General features: G+C 31.8%; 2 protein-coding genes across 4 annotated transcripts; one reads left to right on the top strand and one right to left on the bottom strand.

The window, feature by feature from the left end:
* The first annotated feature begins 1721 nt into the window (after positions 1 to 1721).
* LOC114166452 (cytochrome P450 84A1) lies at positions 1722 to 5539 on the top strand. Its single transcript, XM_028051192.1, has 2 exons — positions 1722 to 2789; positions 4701 to 5539. The coding sequence occupies exons 1-2, from the start codon at positions 1842 to 1844 to the stop codon at positions 5322 to 5324; spliced, it is 1572 nt and encodes a 523-aa protein (XP_027906993.1). The 5' UTR covers positions 1722 to 1841; the 3' UTR covers positions 5325 to 5539.
* A 3384-nt stretch (positions 5540 to 8923) lies between these two features.
* On the bottom strand, positions 8924 to 14395 carry LOC114174106 (transmembrane and coiled-coil domain-containing protein 4-like). Of its 3 annotated transcripts, none has more exons than XM_028058862.1 (15): positions 14042 to 14395; positions 13821 to 13902; positions 12700 to 13200; positions 12308 to 12476; positions 12052 to 12204; positions 11175 to 11272; positions 10917 to 11008; positions 10656 to 10726; positions 10415 to 10550; positions 10257 to 10316; positions 10087 to 10169; positions 9842 to 9918; positions 9693 to 9763; positions 9330 to 9387; positions 8924 to 9192 (listed from the first exon to the last, which is right to left on the bottom strand). In XM_028058862.1, exons 1-15 carry the CDS (start codon positions 14260 to 14262, stop codon positions 9088 to 9090), a joined length of 1977 nt encoding a protein of 658 aa, XP_027914663.1. In that variant the 5' UTR covers positions 14263 to 14395; the 3' UTR covers positions 8924 to 9087. The 3 variants fall into 3 exon arrangements, with proteins under 3 accessions (XP_027914663.1, XP_027914664.1, XP_027914665.1); XM_028058863.1 differs by having other exon boundaries at positions 14012 to 14130; XM_028058864.1 differs by lacking the exons at positions 8924 to 9192; positions 9330 to 9387; positions 9693 to 9763 and having other exon boundaries at positions 10087 to 10152.
* Between the last annotated feature and the right edge of the window lie 3043 nt (positions 14396 to 17438).

The raw sequence follows: 17438 nt of genomic DNA, 5'->3' as shown, positions 1-17438 counted from the left end.
TTGAATTCCTTCAAATCAAACCCTTTAAACTTTTTACAAAGTATAACTTATCAAGGTACAATATCAATTAAATTTAAAAAATTAGTCCGACAAAATGTGCAAAGTGCAAGAGAACCTAATTAGATGAAAACAAGTAAATTAAAGCATCGGAGGTGACACAAACCAAAGAGAGACAGTTATAGTAATAAAATAAACCAAACAAAAAATACAAGTGGATAGAAATTAAAGGAAAAAGTAAGTGTCACATGAAAATAATTTGTAGAACCTCTTCGATATATTCAAATTATGTCATATATTTATAATTTTCTATTTCTTGAAAGAAATTAGTTCCCCTTTTAGGTATGATTTTAGTTATAGTGAGCCAATTGAATCCATTTTGTAGAACCAATGTATGATTTTAGCCTTATAAGTTCTTCTATTAATAATTTATTAACGTGATATTCATTGGAGGGAGGCACATGTAACATTTATATGTTGATTATCATATTAACCTAACAATTTTGGCATGTCATCGTGGTCTTTAGTAAGACATGTGTAATGTTTTTTATAAGTTTCATAATTATGTAATTTTAGTTTTCCAAATTTTATAATTATAGGGTTTCATTCTCCTAAATACGAATTTGGCACGGTGATATGGTAAATTTTCACAAAGTAAGTATTACATATCACAAATATTTTTTAAATTTAAGAACTATTTAAAAAAAATTAAATATATAAATTGAAATAAATTTATTTCTTATAAATATTAAATATAAGAAACACCAAATATACTTTTTACAAGTATTTCTCATAAACATCAAGTATATAACATTAAATATATATTATTATTAAATGTACTAATTAAAATTATAAATAACACTAGAAATATCTCATTTGATATACTCAATATTAATATATGTATGGTATGAACATGTTGGTCAAATGAGTTCATTGAATTGATCGATAGAGAGATCAATATATAACATACAGATCGAGACACTCGATTAGTCAAAGAACTTGTGTGATTATATATGATTAACTAATTTAAATATGATTTAGTGAAGATAAATCTTAAATCAACCAAATAAAGCATTAAGGTACCAATAGTAAGTAAAAACCCATAATGAGTATTATAAATAAAATATCCAGGTAAGATAATTATTTATATTTGTTACATCATTTTAGATGTCATGTTTCTCTATCTCTCTCAACTAATTGTGTATTTTTTATAAAAGGATTAGAGCACCTCTTAAGTGTTCTTTTATAATTTATTTATTCTTTGTTGATATAAAAAACATTGTTACATCATTTAACACACTATATATTTAGATTATTATTGACTTAGATATCAGAGTGACTTTATAGGTACTTCGAACATTCTAGACACGTAGAATATTGTGCACACAAAAGACTGAAGGCTAAAATCGTTGGAAGACTGAAATGTGTCTGACCAGACTTGTAAAAATAATATTATATATAATTAAGGTAATTAAAATGAGAATGAATAAGAAGATACATTTGAAATAGTTAGAAAATAAAAAAAAAATACAATTAAGTAAAAAGAAAGAAAAGAATCAAAATTTTAATGTAGCTATGAAACATGATTAATGGGGGAGATTTTTGGTTTAAGAAAGAGCTGGTGGGGGAGCAGGATTCCCGTCCTAATCATCTATCTCTTCTTATGCCCATATTTTAAAAAATAATTACACCAAAAACTCCACGTTTTTTGTAAATATCTTACAAGCCCTATACTTCCAACAAAGTGTATATATAAGTCCCCATAACGCTCCCTCAACTCAGCAACAACAATTGCTGTAACATAAAACTTAGATTTCAGTCACTGAAAACATAAAAAAACCCACATGAATTGGTTCCTAAAATCATCGGAAGCCATGTCCAACCTAAATCCATTCAACATCGCCATCATACTCATCCTCCCACTAACAACACTTCTCTTTGTTTTGCTACATCGTACTCGTCGAAGAGCACCGTATCCGCCGGGACCAAAGGGGTTACCCATCATAGGAAACATGTTCATGATGGACCAGTTAACCCACCGCGGTCTCGCCACCCTCGCCAAGCAATACGGCGGCGTTTTCCACCTCCGCATGGGCTTCCTCCACATGATCGCCATCTCCGACCCGGAGGCGGCGCGTCAGGTTCTCCAAGTCCATGACAACATCTTCTCCAACCGCCCCGCCACCATCGCCATCAGCTACCTCACCTACGACCGCGCCGATATGGCCTTCGCACACTACGGCCCCTTCTGGCGCCAGATGCGCAAGCTCTGCGTCATGAAACTCTTCAGCCGCAAGCGCGCCGAGTCCTGGCAATCCGTGCGTGACGAGGTCGACGTTGCAGTCCGCTCCGTCGCGGCCTCCGCCGGAAAAGCCATCAACGTCGGCGAGCTCGTGTTCAACCTGACGAAAAACATCATCTACCGCGCGGCCTTTGGGTCGAACTCGCAGGAGGGGCAGGACGAGTTCATTGGGATTCTGCAGGAGTTTTCGAAACTCTTTGGCGCTTTCAACATCGCAGATTTTATACCCTACCTCGGGCGCGTGGACCCGCAGGGGCTCAACGCGCGCCTTGCTAGGGCTCGCAGCGCGTTGGATAGCTTCATCGATAAGATCATCGATGAGCACGTAGAGAAGAAGAAGAAGAATGAGAACGGTGTCTGTGATGGAGAAACGGACATGGTGGATGAGTTACTCGCGTTCTACACCGAAGAGGCCAAGTTGAACAATGAACCTGAGGATTTGCAGAACTCTATCAGACTCACTAAGGATAACATCAAAGCTATCATTATGGTATCTATGGATTCCTTCTATTTATTTTTTTTATATAAGTTTATTATTTTTAACACATCAATATTTGTTATATTATTTATTTCTCTTTTATTACCATATCCTAATCTTTAACAAAGAAATATATTTTTAAGAACCATTTGATATTTTTTTAAGGTGTAGGTATCATTTTCCATTTCATAATCCATGCTATCAAATATTTTCGCATGTCACTATTTTGTCTTTAGTGTAACTTAGACATTATTTATTTATTCTCTTTTTCTTATAAGTATTTTTAGAAAAGTTTACACGAACAAATTGTCACCCTGTTTGGATTGCTTTCTAGTTTAGTGGAATTTTTTGATTGTGAAATATAAAATTGTAAAAGGTGTTTTTTTATGCAAGATTAAGAGCATTGGTTATAATAGAAAAACTGGATGAAGAATTGTACTTTTAAAAGACGTGTTTGTTGGGAAATTAACCCGGAATATATTAATAATTTTCTTATTATATTCATTCTCATCCTTGTCGATTTACACCGCCTTAAAGAAAGTGCCTCTGCTAGAGTTTATAGCCAATATGTGTAAAAATATCCACTTTCTTAATTATAATATATTATTTTTGGAGTTAAATTTCTAAATTCTTTAAAGGATGTTTCATGTCTTTTTCTAAAAAGTATATTAAAATTGTAATTTTTTTTTTTTGCAATAAATGAATAAATTTGTACTTTTTAGACTTTAGTTAAATTTTGAATATGTGTACATATTACACGAAAATACATGCTAGCTGTTAAAGTATATGCATCTCTGTCTGTCATGTTGAAAATATATACATAGGTATTTGTTAGGGAGGCTTCGATTTGTCAAAAGTTGGTTTATTAGTATATTTGCTGAATTGTCAAAAGTTGATTTACGTGTCTTAAGTTAGAATTTTTACATACAAGAATTTCTCCATTTATATGAGCACGTAGCCAACACTATAAATTAAAGTATTTTCTGGAACATGCGCGATTCGTTTTTACTTATTAAAGTAGGTTGAGTTTATTTAGAAAAATTGCAAATTGTATAAGAAATAATGTATATTATCACAGAAGAAGATGTCTCCAAATCAATAATGATTATTGTTGCTGAAATTGAAAAAGTAAATGCAAGTTTACTATAGTTATTGTGATAATTATAACTGGAGATGAAGAAATAAAGTAGATAAGATTGAGAAGATACAGAGAAACAGCATCTGGAAACATAAGCCACCACCAAACATAGTGGGTTTAATTTGGGTTGGTAGCATTTCCCCCTCCATCATATAACACCTTTTCCCTTTTCTTATTTATTTTTAATTAAAGTTTGGTTTCGAAAGCAAAATTCAATGGTAAATTTTTATTTTAGCGTATGATGGTGGTAAGTAAATGAAAAATTGATATTCATGAATGGGCTGTGGGTACCAAATCACTTTTGGCATTTATTTATCTAAAGTTATGTTCATCAATAAATAATTGAGATGTGACTTTAAAATAATTATTTATTTTATTATTTTTATTCTCTTTAAAAAATATTAGTGTAAACACAGGCGCTATCGCGCCTGTGTGTACGCATTTTTTGAATTATATTAATAATTGATGATATTGTAATGTTATTAATTTAATAAACAAAATAAAAGTATATTTATAAAAAATAAAATAAAATGTACGGAGAAAATAAGAGAAAAATAACTGTTGATGAATAGTAAGAGAAAAAAAGAAAAAGGAGATAAGTAAATAATTTTATAAAAACTTGTAAAAGTAACTGTTAATTTTTAAAAATTTAATAAATAATTAAATTATAAAGGGTAAAGTTGAAATTATGAAATATGGACATAAAATAGGGAATTCCCCTTGTATATAGTTATAGATGAAAATTTGAATTTCTTTGGTGACTGTGTTGTGCTTCTTCAATACAGGATGTGATGTTTGGAGGGACGGAAACCGTGGCATCGGCGATTGAGTGGGCCATGGCGGAGCTAATGAGAAGCCCAGAAGACCAAAAGAGGGTCCAACAGGAGCTGGCGGATGTAGTGGGCCTGGACCGTCGGGTCGAAGAGTCCGATTTTGAGAAACTCACATTCCTAAAATGTGCCCTTAAAGAGACCCTACGCCTCCACCCTCCGATCCCGCTCCTCCTCCACGAGACGGCGGAGGAAGCGACGGTCAGCGGCTACTTCATCCCCAAGAAGGCGCGCGTGATGATCAACGCGTGGGCAATTGGGAGAGACAAAAACTCCTGGGAGGAACCCGAAACATTCAAACCCGCCCGGTTTTTGGAACCGGGCGTGCCCGACTTCAAGGGTAGCAACTTCGAGTTCATTCCTTTCGGGTCGGGTCGAAGGTCCTGCCCCGGGATGCAGTTGGGGCTGTACGCGCTTGAATTGGCGGTGGCTCACCTCCTTCACTGCTTCACGTGGGAATTGCCAGATGGAATGAAACCCAGTGAGTTGGACATGGGTGACATTTTCGGACTCACCGCTCCAAAAGCCACGCGACTCGTCGCTGTGCCAACCAAGCGCGTGGTGTGCCCTCTCTTTTAGAAAATAAAAAAAAAATAAAAAATAAAAACAACAATTTGATCCTTTTTTTTTTTTATATATTTTCTTTTCATCCCAATTATACATAATCATGATAAATAATATGAAGTGAGAGAAACAATAAGAATGTGGTACATGTGATTGTTCTCTCTATTTCTAAAACAAAAAATTGAAAAACTCTTCATGATGCGATATGTATTGTGTTTCTTTTTGTCCCACTTCCCTTTCTATTGTTATCTGTATAATACAGCGAAATATAAGTGAAGCAGGCACTAAAAAGAGTGAGTGGCCATGGTGGCAATGCCAATAATCGGTGCGACTAATTAAACTGCGTAATTGTGATAATTTAGTTTCATTATTGGATGCGTAATGTGAGGATTTGACATGAAATCGCGCATTTAACAGTGGTGGTAGTGTTTTGTAAGCAAGTGGATTCTAGAGGCGAAAAAACAATGATTGTTGAGAATGAGGGAAAGTGCAGATGAAGTTGAAGACTTTGGGTGTGAAATGAAAATGTAGCTATGAAAAATTCAACAAAACATTGTCTTCCAAATCAACATCGCTCAGGTTGACAACTCCTAAAAGCCTCATAGATTGCTTTCCCCAGTTGAGTTTGAATGTGTAAATGGGAATGTTGATCACGATGTTAACAAATTGTCTTTTAAATTTAATTTAATTCTATACAATTAGTTTGTAAGTAAAATTTGTACTTAGTTCTAATCGATATCGATATGAATCTCCAACAATCAATGAAAATGTGTCTTTTTTTTTACTTGCATGTTTTGTATAAGGAAAACCTATGTGTACAAACATTTAAAACTTGCATTGATTTTATTTGGTTAGATTTGGCGGTGCAGAAAAATGGATTGATTTGTTTGTTGGTATACGGAAGTGTAGGATATTATATTATAAGTGAAACCGATGAAAGTTGTATTTGAAAGCCCTAGCGTATATATTAGAAACAGGAAAAAGATGAGTAGAAGATGGAGTGTTTAGGTGAGTGTAGAAAGGAACGTGAAATTCAAAATCACTTGTTCAAACGCGAAAGTGACGTGACACTCCTAGAAACCAAGTCAAAGTGAAGGCTTATTCCGGGTTTGCAAAGTTTTAACACCTTTAACTACTTGTGACCAAACACAGACTAATCTTAATTTCAGTTCGACTATTTTGCTTCTGACAGAAAAATCTATGGTCAGCGTGAACATTAGTGTTGTTTTCACACGTTAGAATCTTTAATGAGTTAAACATTAGATTTTCATTTGCCGGCATGGGTCTTGTTAGGGTGTGAAGTTATTATTATTATTATTATTTTTATTAGACTTTTCATATGGTATGAATATTTTGAATTTGGTAGCATAAACAATCAAATTTGATCACCTCTAACCTAAACCACTAGAATGCCTTTGCGAATGATTTTGTTGTTGTTTAATTTGGAGTAGGTTTAGAGTGAGGGAAAAAGAGAGACAACTGAATCTTTAAGTGAGAGCATGTAAAACAAAACGGCTTTATTTTTTTATTCTTTAAAATTGTAGTACAAGATTTTGCATATAGGGTCGACCCGACAAATTTTAAGGATAAGCATAATTATATATATTTTTAATTGTCACTTAAATTTGACATGGATTTATCGATGAGAATTGAGCTTTTAATATAAAATGTAGAATTAAATATTCTTTTAGTCATTGTGAAATTGAATTTTGTTTTTGTTTTAAATATTAATATATTTATGTTTTCTATCTTTAAAAATAAATAGATATAGTCATTTTAACTTAATATTATTAATTTGTTTGGACTTGTTAAATGAGTTTCCGACTGATATTGAAGTGGAGATGTATGTTAAACAGTGTTGATGTAAATGATTTAAATATTAGTTTGGTACATATTTGACACGTAAAAAAAATTATGTAATTAAATTATACATTCACTTTTATTTTTTTAAATTTGGAGATCAAAATATATTAAAATTTGAGACATAAATAAATTTTAATTTTGTGTCAAAATTAATGAACTAAAAACAATTAAAATGTATTTAATTGAAAATAGTGTCTTAGAGACAATTCACTTTCAAGAAGAAAAAATATGCATTCATTGTCTTCGTCCCAGGTTAAATAATAGGGATAAATTTAGAAATACCAATAGTTAATAGATTTTTTTATCTTACCTTTAAAATTTGAGCCATATTATATTTAATATAGACTATCTTCTAATATCATATTAGAGATGTAGAATACTAAGATTATTTTTGGACTTAAGTATAAGCACAAATAATTGATTTTATTAGGAACTTGGTTAATATCATTAAGTTTACTAATCTATATTTAATTGATTTTTATGCATTGAAACTTATGATAAATAAAAAATTATTAAAAGTAGAATCTCTATTAAGAAAAAAGTGTTTCAGTAACAATGTCATCAAATAGGATAAAATTGGTCAGATTTTCTTATGTCTAAACTCAAAAAGTATCCACTAATATAGGTAAAGAAACATTTTATTTCCTAAGTAGATTCAAAACTGTGGTTTAGACCATGTGAAGTTATTTTTGTTCATATGAAGTAAACTAGCATTGATTTCTTTTATTTATTAGCTGCAAGGCTTGCCGTCGTGTAGGTGCACTTATCCAATAGCATATAATTATACCTTTAAAATTTTATATTTTATTTAATTTTTTTCTTGAAATACTTATTAATCTATATCAATATATAAAAGGAATTGATTTTTATAACTACCTAATAACTCACATTTTTATTTTAAATTTTGCTCTTAATTAATATAAATAATTTTATTATTTCACCTTTTAGATTTTTTAATTAATTTTTAACCTAAATAATCTATTTTCAATGAATAACGTTGTCTATACTGAAGTTATAAAAACTGATTATTTTATGATTAAATTTTGTGAATATATTTTTATAAATTTAATAATATAGTTTTATTATTAATAATAATATAAAAATAAACGCACATATCTAGTTTTTTCTTTTAAGTATTTGATGTGTCCCGATAGTTAACTCCTTTTACTAATTTCAACATTATTAACCCAACCCATGTATTACATAAAAGGAAAAGGAGGTGAATATAGTAGTTTGGGAATTCCATATTTTATGGGGTGCAGGAAGAAAAAAGTGAGATGCAAGAAGAAACGCCCTTAGATGAGTAGTTTTTTTCTTTTTTCTAAATCATGCAACATGACAATAAGTTACAAAATATCAGGATACAAATTACAAAGAATAAAAGATATACACACACAAAAAACTAATGACATAACCTAATCCGTTAATCCAACAGAGGGAAATTTTCGACGCTTACCCTTGTAACCTGGATGTTGCCCTTTTACTATTATCTTAACATTAAATAAACTTTTACATTCATTTTACAACTGCTATTTTTCTCTTCAATTTCTCTTCTTCTTTTTTTAAATACAAAAATTAACGTTTTTTAATAACCAAAATACTCCTATATGGTGGTTGTCAATTAGTGTTAAGAAAACATTTTCCTTTTCCATCCAGAAGGTACTATTATTTTGGTACCTGACAAAATTTTACATACATTTTACATTAATTATTTTACATTTCAAAAGTGTACTATTATATAGATGATTTTAAAATGTACAATTTTTTTTTTTCATTATGATATAACACGTAGAATGAAAAGTTTTGGTTTATTAATAGATGTTGTTCCTATGGCTAGCTGGCTATATATCCATATACAAGGCAGTGACAGAGACGCTATGAAACAAAGAAGAATCGGAAGAATCACTGCTGAAAATTATGTGAAAACAGGATAATACGAATCTAATTGAAGTTCATCTATAACCTGTTGTGTAGCCCACAAATATGAAGAATGTCCCTCTATGTGATCTGTCACGTTAACCTGCAAATCCGAGTAACCATTTTAGCAAACATCCAAATCAAACCCATTATTAATAGTAGCACTAGTTTAAAAGTTAAAATTTCAACTTCAAATGGTAACCCAAAATGAATAAAAAACAGCAATAGGAAATAACTAACGTTTTGGATCCCAGGAATGTCGACAGGTTGGATTCCAGCTAATCCTTGAGAAAGTAGACTGCACAAAATCAATATCTATGTTAGTTTCTGTTGTCCACTAAAAAGTCTCAGGTAATTGAAACACAGTCAATAAAAATAAGGGATCATATTCTGTGCTATTGCAGGATCAGAATGCTATAACTCATGACTTCCATGGAAAAACTGCATAATAAACATTTGGTCCAAGAACCACGAATACAACAACTTCATGCCATTATTTCTTTTTTCAATTGATTGTGACGTTAATCTTCTGAAGAATTGATCCATTCATATAGGCTATGTACTGTGGATGAACTAAAATACTAACACTACATTTTTGTGTACCTGGCACGGAAAGCAATTCCAAGCATCCAGTCATTGCTTGAGTAAGCATTTATAAATCTTCCAGCTACCATCTACAGAATACCAGGATGTCACAGTAATTAATAAAAGCAATACATAGTAATTAAGAGTAAAATTAATTCCCTTTCCACCTTTCGAACAGTTTCCCAATTTTCATCCCTGATTGCAATGGGTGCTCCAAGAAGAACAACTCTTTCTACCAGTTCAGCTGCCAATAAACAAAAGCAGAACTTCAGAATCAATAAGGGAACAAACATCTTATTAACAAATAAACTTATCATTCGAGAGACGGTCAATAAGAATAAAAAATACCAAAAAGAAAGAGCGATATTGTATCACATCCAATCGAATACAAAAAATGTGGAAATATACACACCACTGTTTTTTGTTTCAGCCAAACACTCCAGACATTTGAAAATAACTCTTGCCCCCAGCGAGTAACCTACAAGTGTAACAGGCCTGAAATTCATAGATTAAACATATTTCATATACCACTATTTTAAAAGAGCTAAATTTTCAAAAGAAACTCAGAAATAAGAAAAATACCTATTTCCCTGCAGTCCTCCCAATAATACTTCGGCAAGCAACTTCCCTGCCTTGTCAGATCTGAAAAGGGGATAATTGCAATCCATTAAAAACAATTGAAACACTACTCCGTAATGAACAGAAATGTTGTATATACAGTATGAACAGATAAAAGTAACCTGTCAATAGCAATTGTCCATGTGCTGTCTATGAACTCAGTTGCTGCAAGTAATGTAACCGGCCAAGCTAATGCAGTTAAAAGACTATGCAAGACCGTCAACATTGCCCCTCGCTTCATCAGTGCCCCCGCAATTCCTAAAGCAAAGCACAGCACAGCACACCAATATTGGCACCAACCATAGACATATCTACTCATATACTACACAAAAGTATGAGCAGCCTGGAACCCAAACCAATTACTTGAAGTAAGCCAATCCCGAATTGCAGTGCTCAGGGCATATAGATTCTTGGACTCCCACTGCAGAGCATACCTAACTTTTGGCCAGGCCATATCAAATGCATTTGTTTAGCAAACCCATTTATGTCCCTTGGAAAATGCTAATACAAAAATAGTCACCAATTTTTCAAAATTATAAAGGAAACTAGTCAAAATCTGGTTATTTTCCTGATTAACCAACCAAACAAATCATTTAGGAAGGGGAAAATGGTAATTATGTGTACCTCTCCAAGTTGTCATTCACTCCCTCCCAAGGCCTTATAAAATCTTCATCCTCAAAGACGAATCCAGAGATCATGATCTCAACCGCAAGCAGCTGCGACCAGAAGCCAAATAAAATCAATAAACTAAGATGAAAAATAGTGCTACATAATTTTAGAAAGTTTAAAGTTTGGATCTGCTCTCCTCTGCACACAAATCATAACTCAAGAAAGAAACAGTCGCCACCACAAAGTAGGAATATGAAATGAGTATAAACTTACACCTTGGTTATGATTTTCTCCAATAACTTTGAATTCAAACTCATCAACACCCCCAACTCTTCTAGCCATTTTGGTTCCAGAGAGTCCAGCTCCAGCAGCTAGTAAAACAAAGTGGTACATAAAATAGTTCATCATCTATAAAAGGAGCATCATCAACAGTAACACACAAAAAAAGAAAATAAAAATGGAGAGAGTTGTTTATTTGTCCTATACGTCATAAATACATCCCAATAACATGTAACCAACATGTACTGCAATTTGAAAAGGAACATTGTAAATTAATGGCCAAAAATAGACTTTATTTGTTTTACATTAGGAATCAACTGCCATTTTCCAACGAAAATTACATATTACCAAGCAATTTGTCTCTAGTTTTTTCAAAATCAATTATTCTTCAACACTATACCAAGTAGTCACATACGGTCTTCAAGATAAATAGCTTATTATTGAAGGATATAATAAACTCCTCCTCCAGACTATTTAAAAATAAATAAAAAGTCCCATATAACCTCTACAACTCCTCTTAGAAAGGCAACAGCTGTAACATATTTCACTGAACGATTACTGTAAACAACCAAGCTTTTTTTCTACAAGGCGTATTGATTACATTATCTAATTGACGCCATAAAGCAATTGTAAACCTTCTAATCAATAAATTGAAGTAACAAAAATACAAGTTGACTAGTAATGTAGCAATAGAAGATATTACACCACTAAGACGCATAAAAGTATGATAGTGACTTGGTAGTGGGTGCTCCGATAGTATCCTTAGACTACACTGGAAATTCACAAAAAGGCTATTTCTATATAAAAAGACATGATAGCAGAGAATGAGAATATTACAGTAAAATCCAATCACATATAAGGAAATATGTACCTCCAAATGACGCAGCAACAGCAACAGAACCAGCAACATGTCCAGCAGCAGTAGCAGCTGCAGCAAATCCACTTGCTCCAATTACAGGGATCAGAGTACCCAAAGTTGGAGCCAAAGCACCAAGTCCAGCAGCAATAGCTGGGGCAGCTAATCCTGTTTAATGAGTAAAAACAAAAACAATCAAACGAACAAGGAAATTTATTCAATTCGTTTTCGTATATTCCAGAACACACAAAAGATGTCAAGGTACTCATACCCCCAGTAATAGCCATCAAAGTTCCACCGGTCAAGGCAGCGGCACCAATGATACAACCCTTCTTCCATCTATCCCCCTTGTTTTCTTTTGATAGAGTTTCTTCTTTACTTGACTCTTGCTCTTTAATGAAAGCCATTGCAGAACTGGCAACTATTGTCTCAATGCCCTCCTGAAAAGTGAAGATTCATCTTTATTACTAGAAAATATGGAAACGATAGTAGTGAATCTTTTTAACAAGGGAAACTTTATAGCTTATAAAGCACATCACCATATAGAGTAGGCTGAATGAGTAACTTAATATCAAGGGCAAATGTATAGGCAATGTTAACCAAAGTGAAGATTAGTTCTTGCAATCACATGTTAATTTCTAATTAAATGATTCATTAACCAACCATTTTTGACCACTTGATATCGAGCCAAGTTGCCAGCAGCCGCAGAGAGACACGATGTCGAGCATCATAGCCCTTTCTCCTCCGGCCATGTTTCTTGTTATTTTCACCTAAATCTGATAGACAAGCACAGAGAAGTTCATAAAGCACTGCCACTTTCCTTGGATAGCTGAGCATCATTACCTCTTCAATTGGACTCTCATCAATATTACTATGAATAGATCCCTGATCTGGTTCTTCACAATCATGGAAAGGAGTACCGGCCTCCTCCTTGGTGTCTAATTGCATATCTATCTTCTCAGAATTTGATTCAGCATCAGAAGTTGAAAACTTTTCACGACATTGATGTTCGTATTCACGTAGCTTCTCCCTTCTAGACGTGAGAGACTCTGAATTGCTTTCCATGCTAAGTACCATGGCATCAACAGCTCCGGACAAAGCAAGTTCTTTATCTGACCTTTCGGAATAATCATCACCAGATTCTTCTGATAATAGTCTCAATAACTGTGAGATTCACACACATTATACTTGAGTGGTGCATTTGGGGAAAAGCGTATTATTAAAAAACTATACTAATACCGAAAAAATGATGACAAAAAGAGTTATGCCACACAGCATCAAACTTTAGAGACAAAAATATAACGTGGCAGTTATTAGAGAAAGCAAAACTAGACATAAAAAGTGAAGTCTGTAACTTGCCACACATAGTTTTGAAAATTATTATCCAATGTTTGTTGCACTGTTTAGCTCCCTACCCCACCCAAAAAAAGGAAAACTACATCTGGAAAGCAACAGAAATTTTTCGTTGAATATGGTAATCCACTTTTGGAATATGGGAACATACCGGAAGCAACAAAACATTGAAAATCAATACCACAGATCCATCATTACTGTTTTTTAAAGTGGCAAATGTTCGTTTGTTAATGTTAGCAGGAAGACTCAACTCACCACCTATGCCTTTTTTTTCCTTCCACTTTATCGACCAAGTCAACCTTATATCCCAACATATTCATTATTACTGTATAAGGCCATATCTGGTTTTCAGTAAGTAAGTTCCCAACTTGTGTTCAAATAATAAAACTGAAAATATCCCTAATTTATAAAGAAAAAGTAGAACGACGTACGGGTCCGACGTGACGTGAAACTGAAGTAGAGACAGCAGTTTCCTCGAGTCCAGACCATGCAGCGGGATCAATATCTAAGTACCTGCTCAAACTCAACACACATTCATCAACAACACTGAAATATGATGCCACAATAATCGGATGAAACGAAGTATAACATTGGCATGAGTACATGCAGTATAGAAACAAACATGATTAGTTATGCTTTGGAGAGGAGATACTTGAAAACAGGGCGAAGCAATGCGTGATGTTCATGGACCCAAAGGCTGGGATCGTCGGAAACTTCGAGCTTGGAGGGAGTACGTTCAGAGTCAGAAGGGAAGTCGTCGGTTGATAGGCCCAACGGGTGGGTCTGGTGAAAATGGGCCTGGTTCAGCGCCAACCCGAACAATGCTCCCGCCACGTACCTCTGCGTCGGCGTCAGATACGACGTTGCCGCCATTATTCCCAAATGCACACCAGATCCTCGTTTCGATCACGCCAAATTCTGATTTTGATCCTTTTACTCCGTTGACCGGCGCGTGAAGAAGGGACTTTTCCTATTTCTCACGCGCTTCGCTTTGGTTGCTTTTGGATTTCTCTCATTATGTATGCTTCCCTCCGGCATTCATTTCTCTGGTAATTTTTTGGGTTTTAAAATCTTGTAATTTTCATTTATACATCAACTATGTTAATAATTTTGTTTAATTTTAATTATAATATTTTATTCGTATTATAAGTTCTGATATTCAATATATTTAAATACTTTCAACCAGATTTATAAAAAAAAATGACACACACATTGGTTTCACTTTGAAAATCTCTATAATCAATTTTCAAAATCAATTCATGCCTAAATTGTTTGGAGCATCCAAAATAAATTTTTATAATTAATTAAAGATAGCAAATTCACATCAATCAAAATAGAAGTAACCTTTTTCAACTTCTTCATCTATCAAAATCAAATTCTTTTCATAAAGTAGAATCAATTTTTTCAAAATGTTCCTAATCATATCCATAATTTTATTATTTTATTATGATGGTTGGTGCTATAGTTAAAAATCTGAAAATATAATAAAAATAAAAACTACTTAAATTAAAAGGTTAGACACTAAACTTAATAAATATTATAAGAATAAATGACATTATATTAAGTGAAATTTTTATATCCTTACATTTTCAGATAAGGAAAGTATTAGTTATTAAAAAAAGTGTAATTTTTAATATGGATTTTTCTTAACATCTTTAACTTTACATATTTTTATCTATCTTCCACTTACAACCATCCAGGAAGAAGGATTTGTATAAAATTTTATAGTGCTTTAAATAAATTTTAACAATAACTATATACAGTCATAGCAAATAAAAATAAACTATTTCAAGTTGTTTATCCATAAAATATGCATCTACATAATTATAATATATCACCATATATAAAAGGATAAGTATATTAAATTAAATATATGTTAACATAACAAAACCAATCCAAGTAAATTCATCACAACATCCACAGTTTATAATCATGTTATTCCATCACTTACTCAATAAATATACACATATTTAGAATCTACATGTTAATTTATATAATAAAGATATTTATTGAGAAATAGTTATGAATGTCTTTTAGAAGATTCTTCAAATCGTTCATGTCTATATTGTGGTCTTGGTCAATTAAAGTAAGTTTAAGACATGTAATATTCAAAATTGATGGTGTTTTAGATTTTAATAAACTCCATTTAGTTTATCGAGTTATCAAATATTCAATAAAATCATGATATCTCTACATAGGTTATATTATTTAATACACATATTCAAATAGTTTACATATTATCCAAATTTATGACTTCCACTCCAAACATTTCATACAAGCATATTATTCATAAACATTATCATAGTCATATACATTTTATATTCTTAACAAAATTCAATTATGCATTGAATATATTTGTCAAATATTTCTTTTAATTGAAAACATGTCACTTTACATAAAGAAGTACTCTTGTTTAGTAAAAATATGTTATTTTTTGTCATGAGTGAAACATTTACCACTTGAGTAAGGCAATTATATTTTGTAAGAAAAAATACAATAAATTTCAACCTAAAAAGTCCTTTTAATCTTGCTAATATTACTCCACATTCATGTCATTCCAATCAATATTGACTATACAAATTATAATGAACAATTTAAAGTAGATTTGTATCATCATACATTAATCAACCTCGTCAAACTTTAATTTCTCAACAAGTTAATTCAACACCAACTATTTCCTCCATAAAGTTCATAAGTAATCGTCTTATATAATTTGGTCATACATAATTCAAAATGTCATTTTATGAAATGAAAAATTATTATAAAAAACAATGTCAAACAAGCGACAAATGTAACACATCAACATTCTCATTCAATAAGTTTTAGCTATACTACGCAACTCTCATAAGCCAAAATTAAAAATCTTATAAACTTTTTTAAATCACTAATCTAACTATTTATATTTTCAAACTAATTTTCAAATCCTATAAATGACTTTTCAAGAAAAAAATAAGAAAGTGTTAAATAGATTAAAAAAATATACGATGATATAATCAATATAATATTGATAGATATTAAATCCAGGTAAAAGAAGAATCAAATTATTTTCAGAGTAAAAAAGACACTTGAAAAAAATATTTAATTCTGAAAAGATGAAAAATAAAATAGAATATTAGAAAAAGAGAAAAAAAGAGAGAGGAAAACTTAGAAAGAGAAAACTTCTGCATGTAAAAAAGAGAGTGAATGAATATTGCATTTATATATACATATAATTGAAAGAGGAAATATAAAGAATAGTAAAAAAGTTATCGACTAATTTTGTCAAACTTTATTGAGAACACACCTTGAAAAACGTAGGAAAGGATTCTCTTTTAAAACTTTTCACAAAAATAAAAAACATTTTTGAGACAAGTGGTGCTTTTTATTTTTTTTTTTAGATTTCTAAAAAAAATTCAAAAGAAACACAATTCAAATCAATTAAGAGATAAACAAAAATACTTTAGAGTTAAGACCAACATCCTAAAGATTAGATCATGTATAATTAAGTATATGTATAATCAATCTTCGTTACAATGAATTATGATTCAAATTAATTATTTGTTGTGTATAGAGTTGTGATTTATAAAGTATTAGGATGTGTTATTTGATAGAAGATAATTTGAGTAAATTGGAATAATTATATAAGTTAACACAAGATGGTGGATTAGGAGTTAAAATATATTATTCAATAAGGTTTTACTTGGAAAATGGAAGTGGAGAATGGGTACAGATAAAGATGGTCTATGGAAGAAAAGTTTTGAATCAAAGTATGGATCTTGAAAAAACTTATATCATTTAACTAAAAATAAATGAGTTCTAGTGGTCGAGAGATCTAAGAAAGATATGCACTAAAGGACAAAAAGAGAACTGGTTTGACAGTAATATCTGTTGGAATAGAGAAATGGAAAATAAGATCATGTTTTGAGAAGAGATTTGGATCGGGAAGGCCCCTCTTTTAGAAACATACCCAAGGATGTATGTCAACTCTGTAAAAAAAAAAATGCTAAAGTAGGAGAGTTAGGAAATTGGAATAATGGGGTTTGGAAATGGGAATTACATTGACAAAGGGA

This window comes from Vigna unguiculata, chromosome 2 (assembly GCF_004118075.2).
Source record: "Vigna unguiculata cultivar IT97K-499-35 chromosome 2, ASM411807v1, whole genome shotgun sequence".
NCBI classification, from domain to species: Eukaryota; Viridiplantae; Streptophyta; class Magnoliopsida; order Fabales; family Fabaceae; genus Vigna; species Vigna unguiculata.
This window is presented reverse-complemented; position numbering and strand designations above follow the sequence as displayed.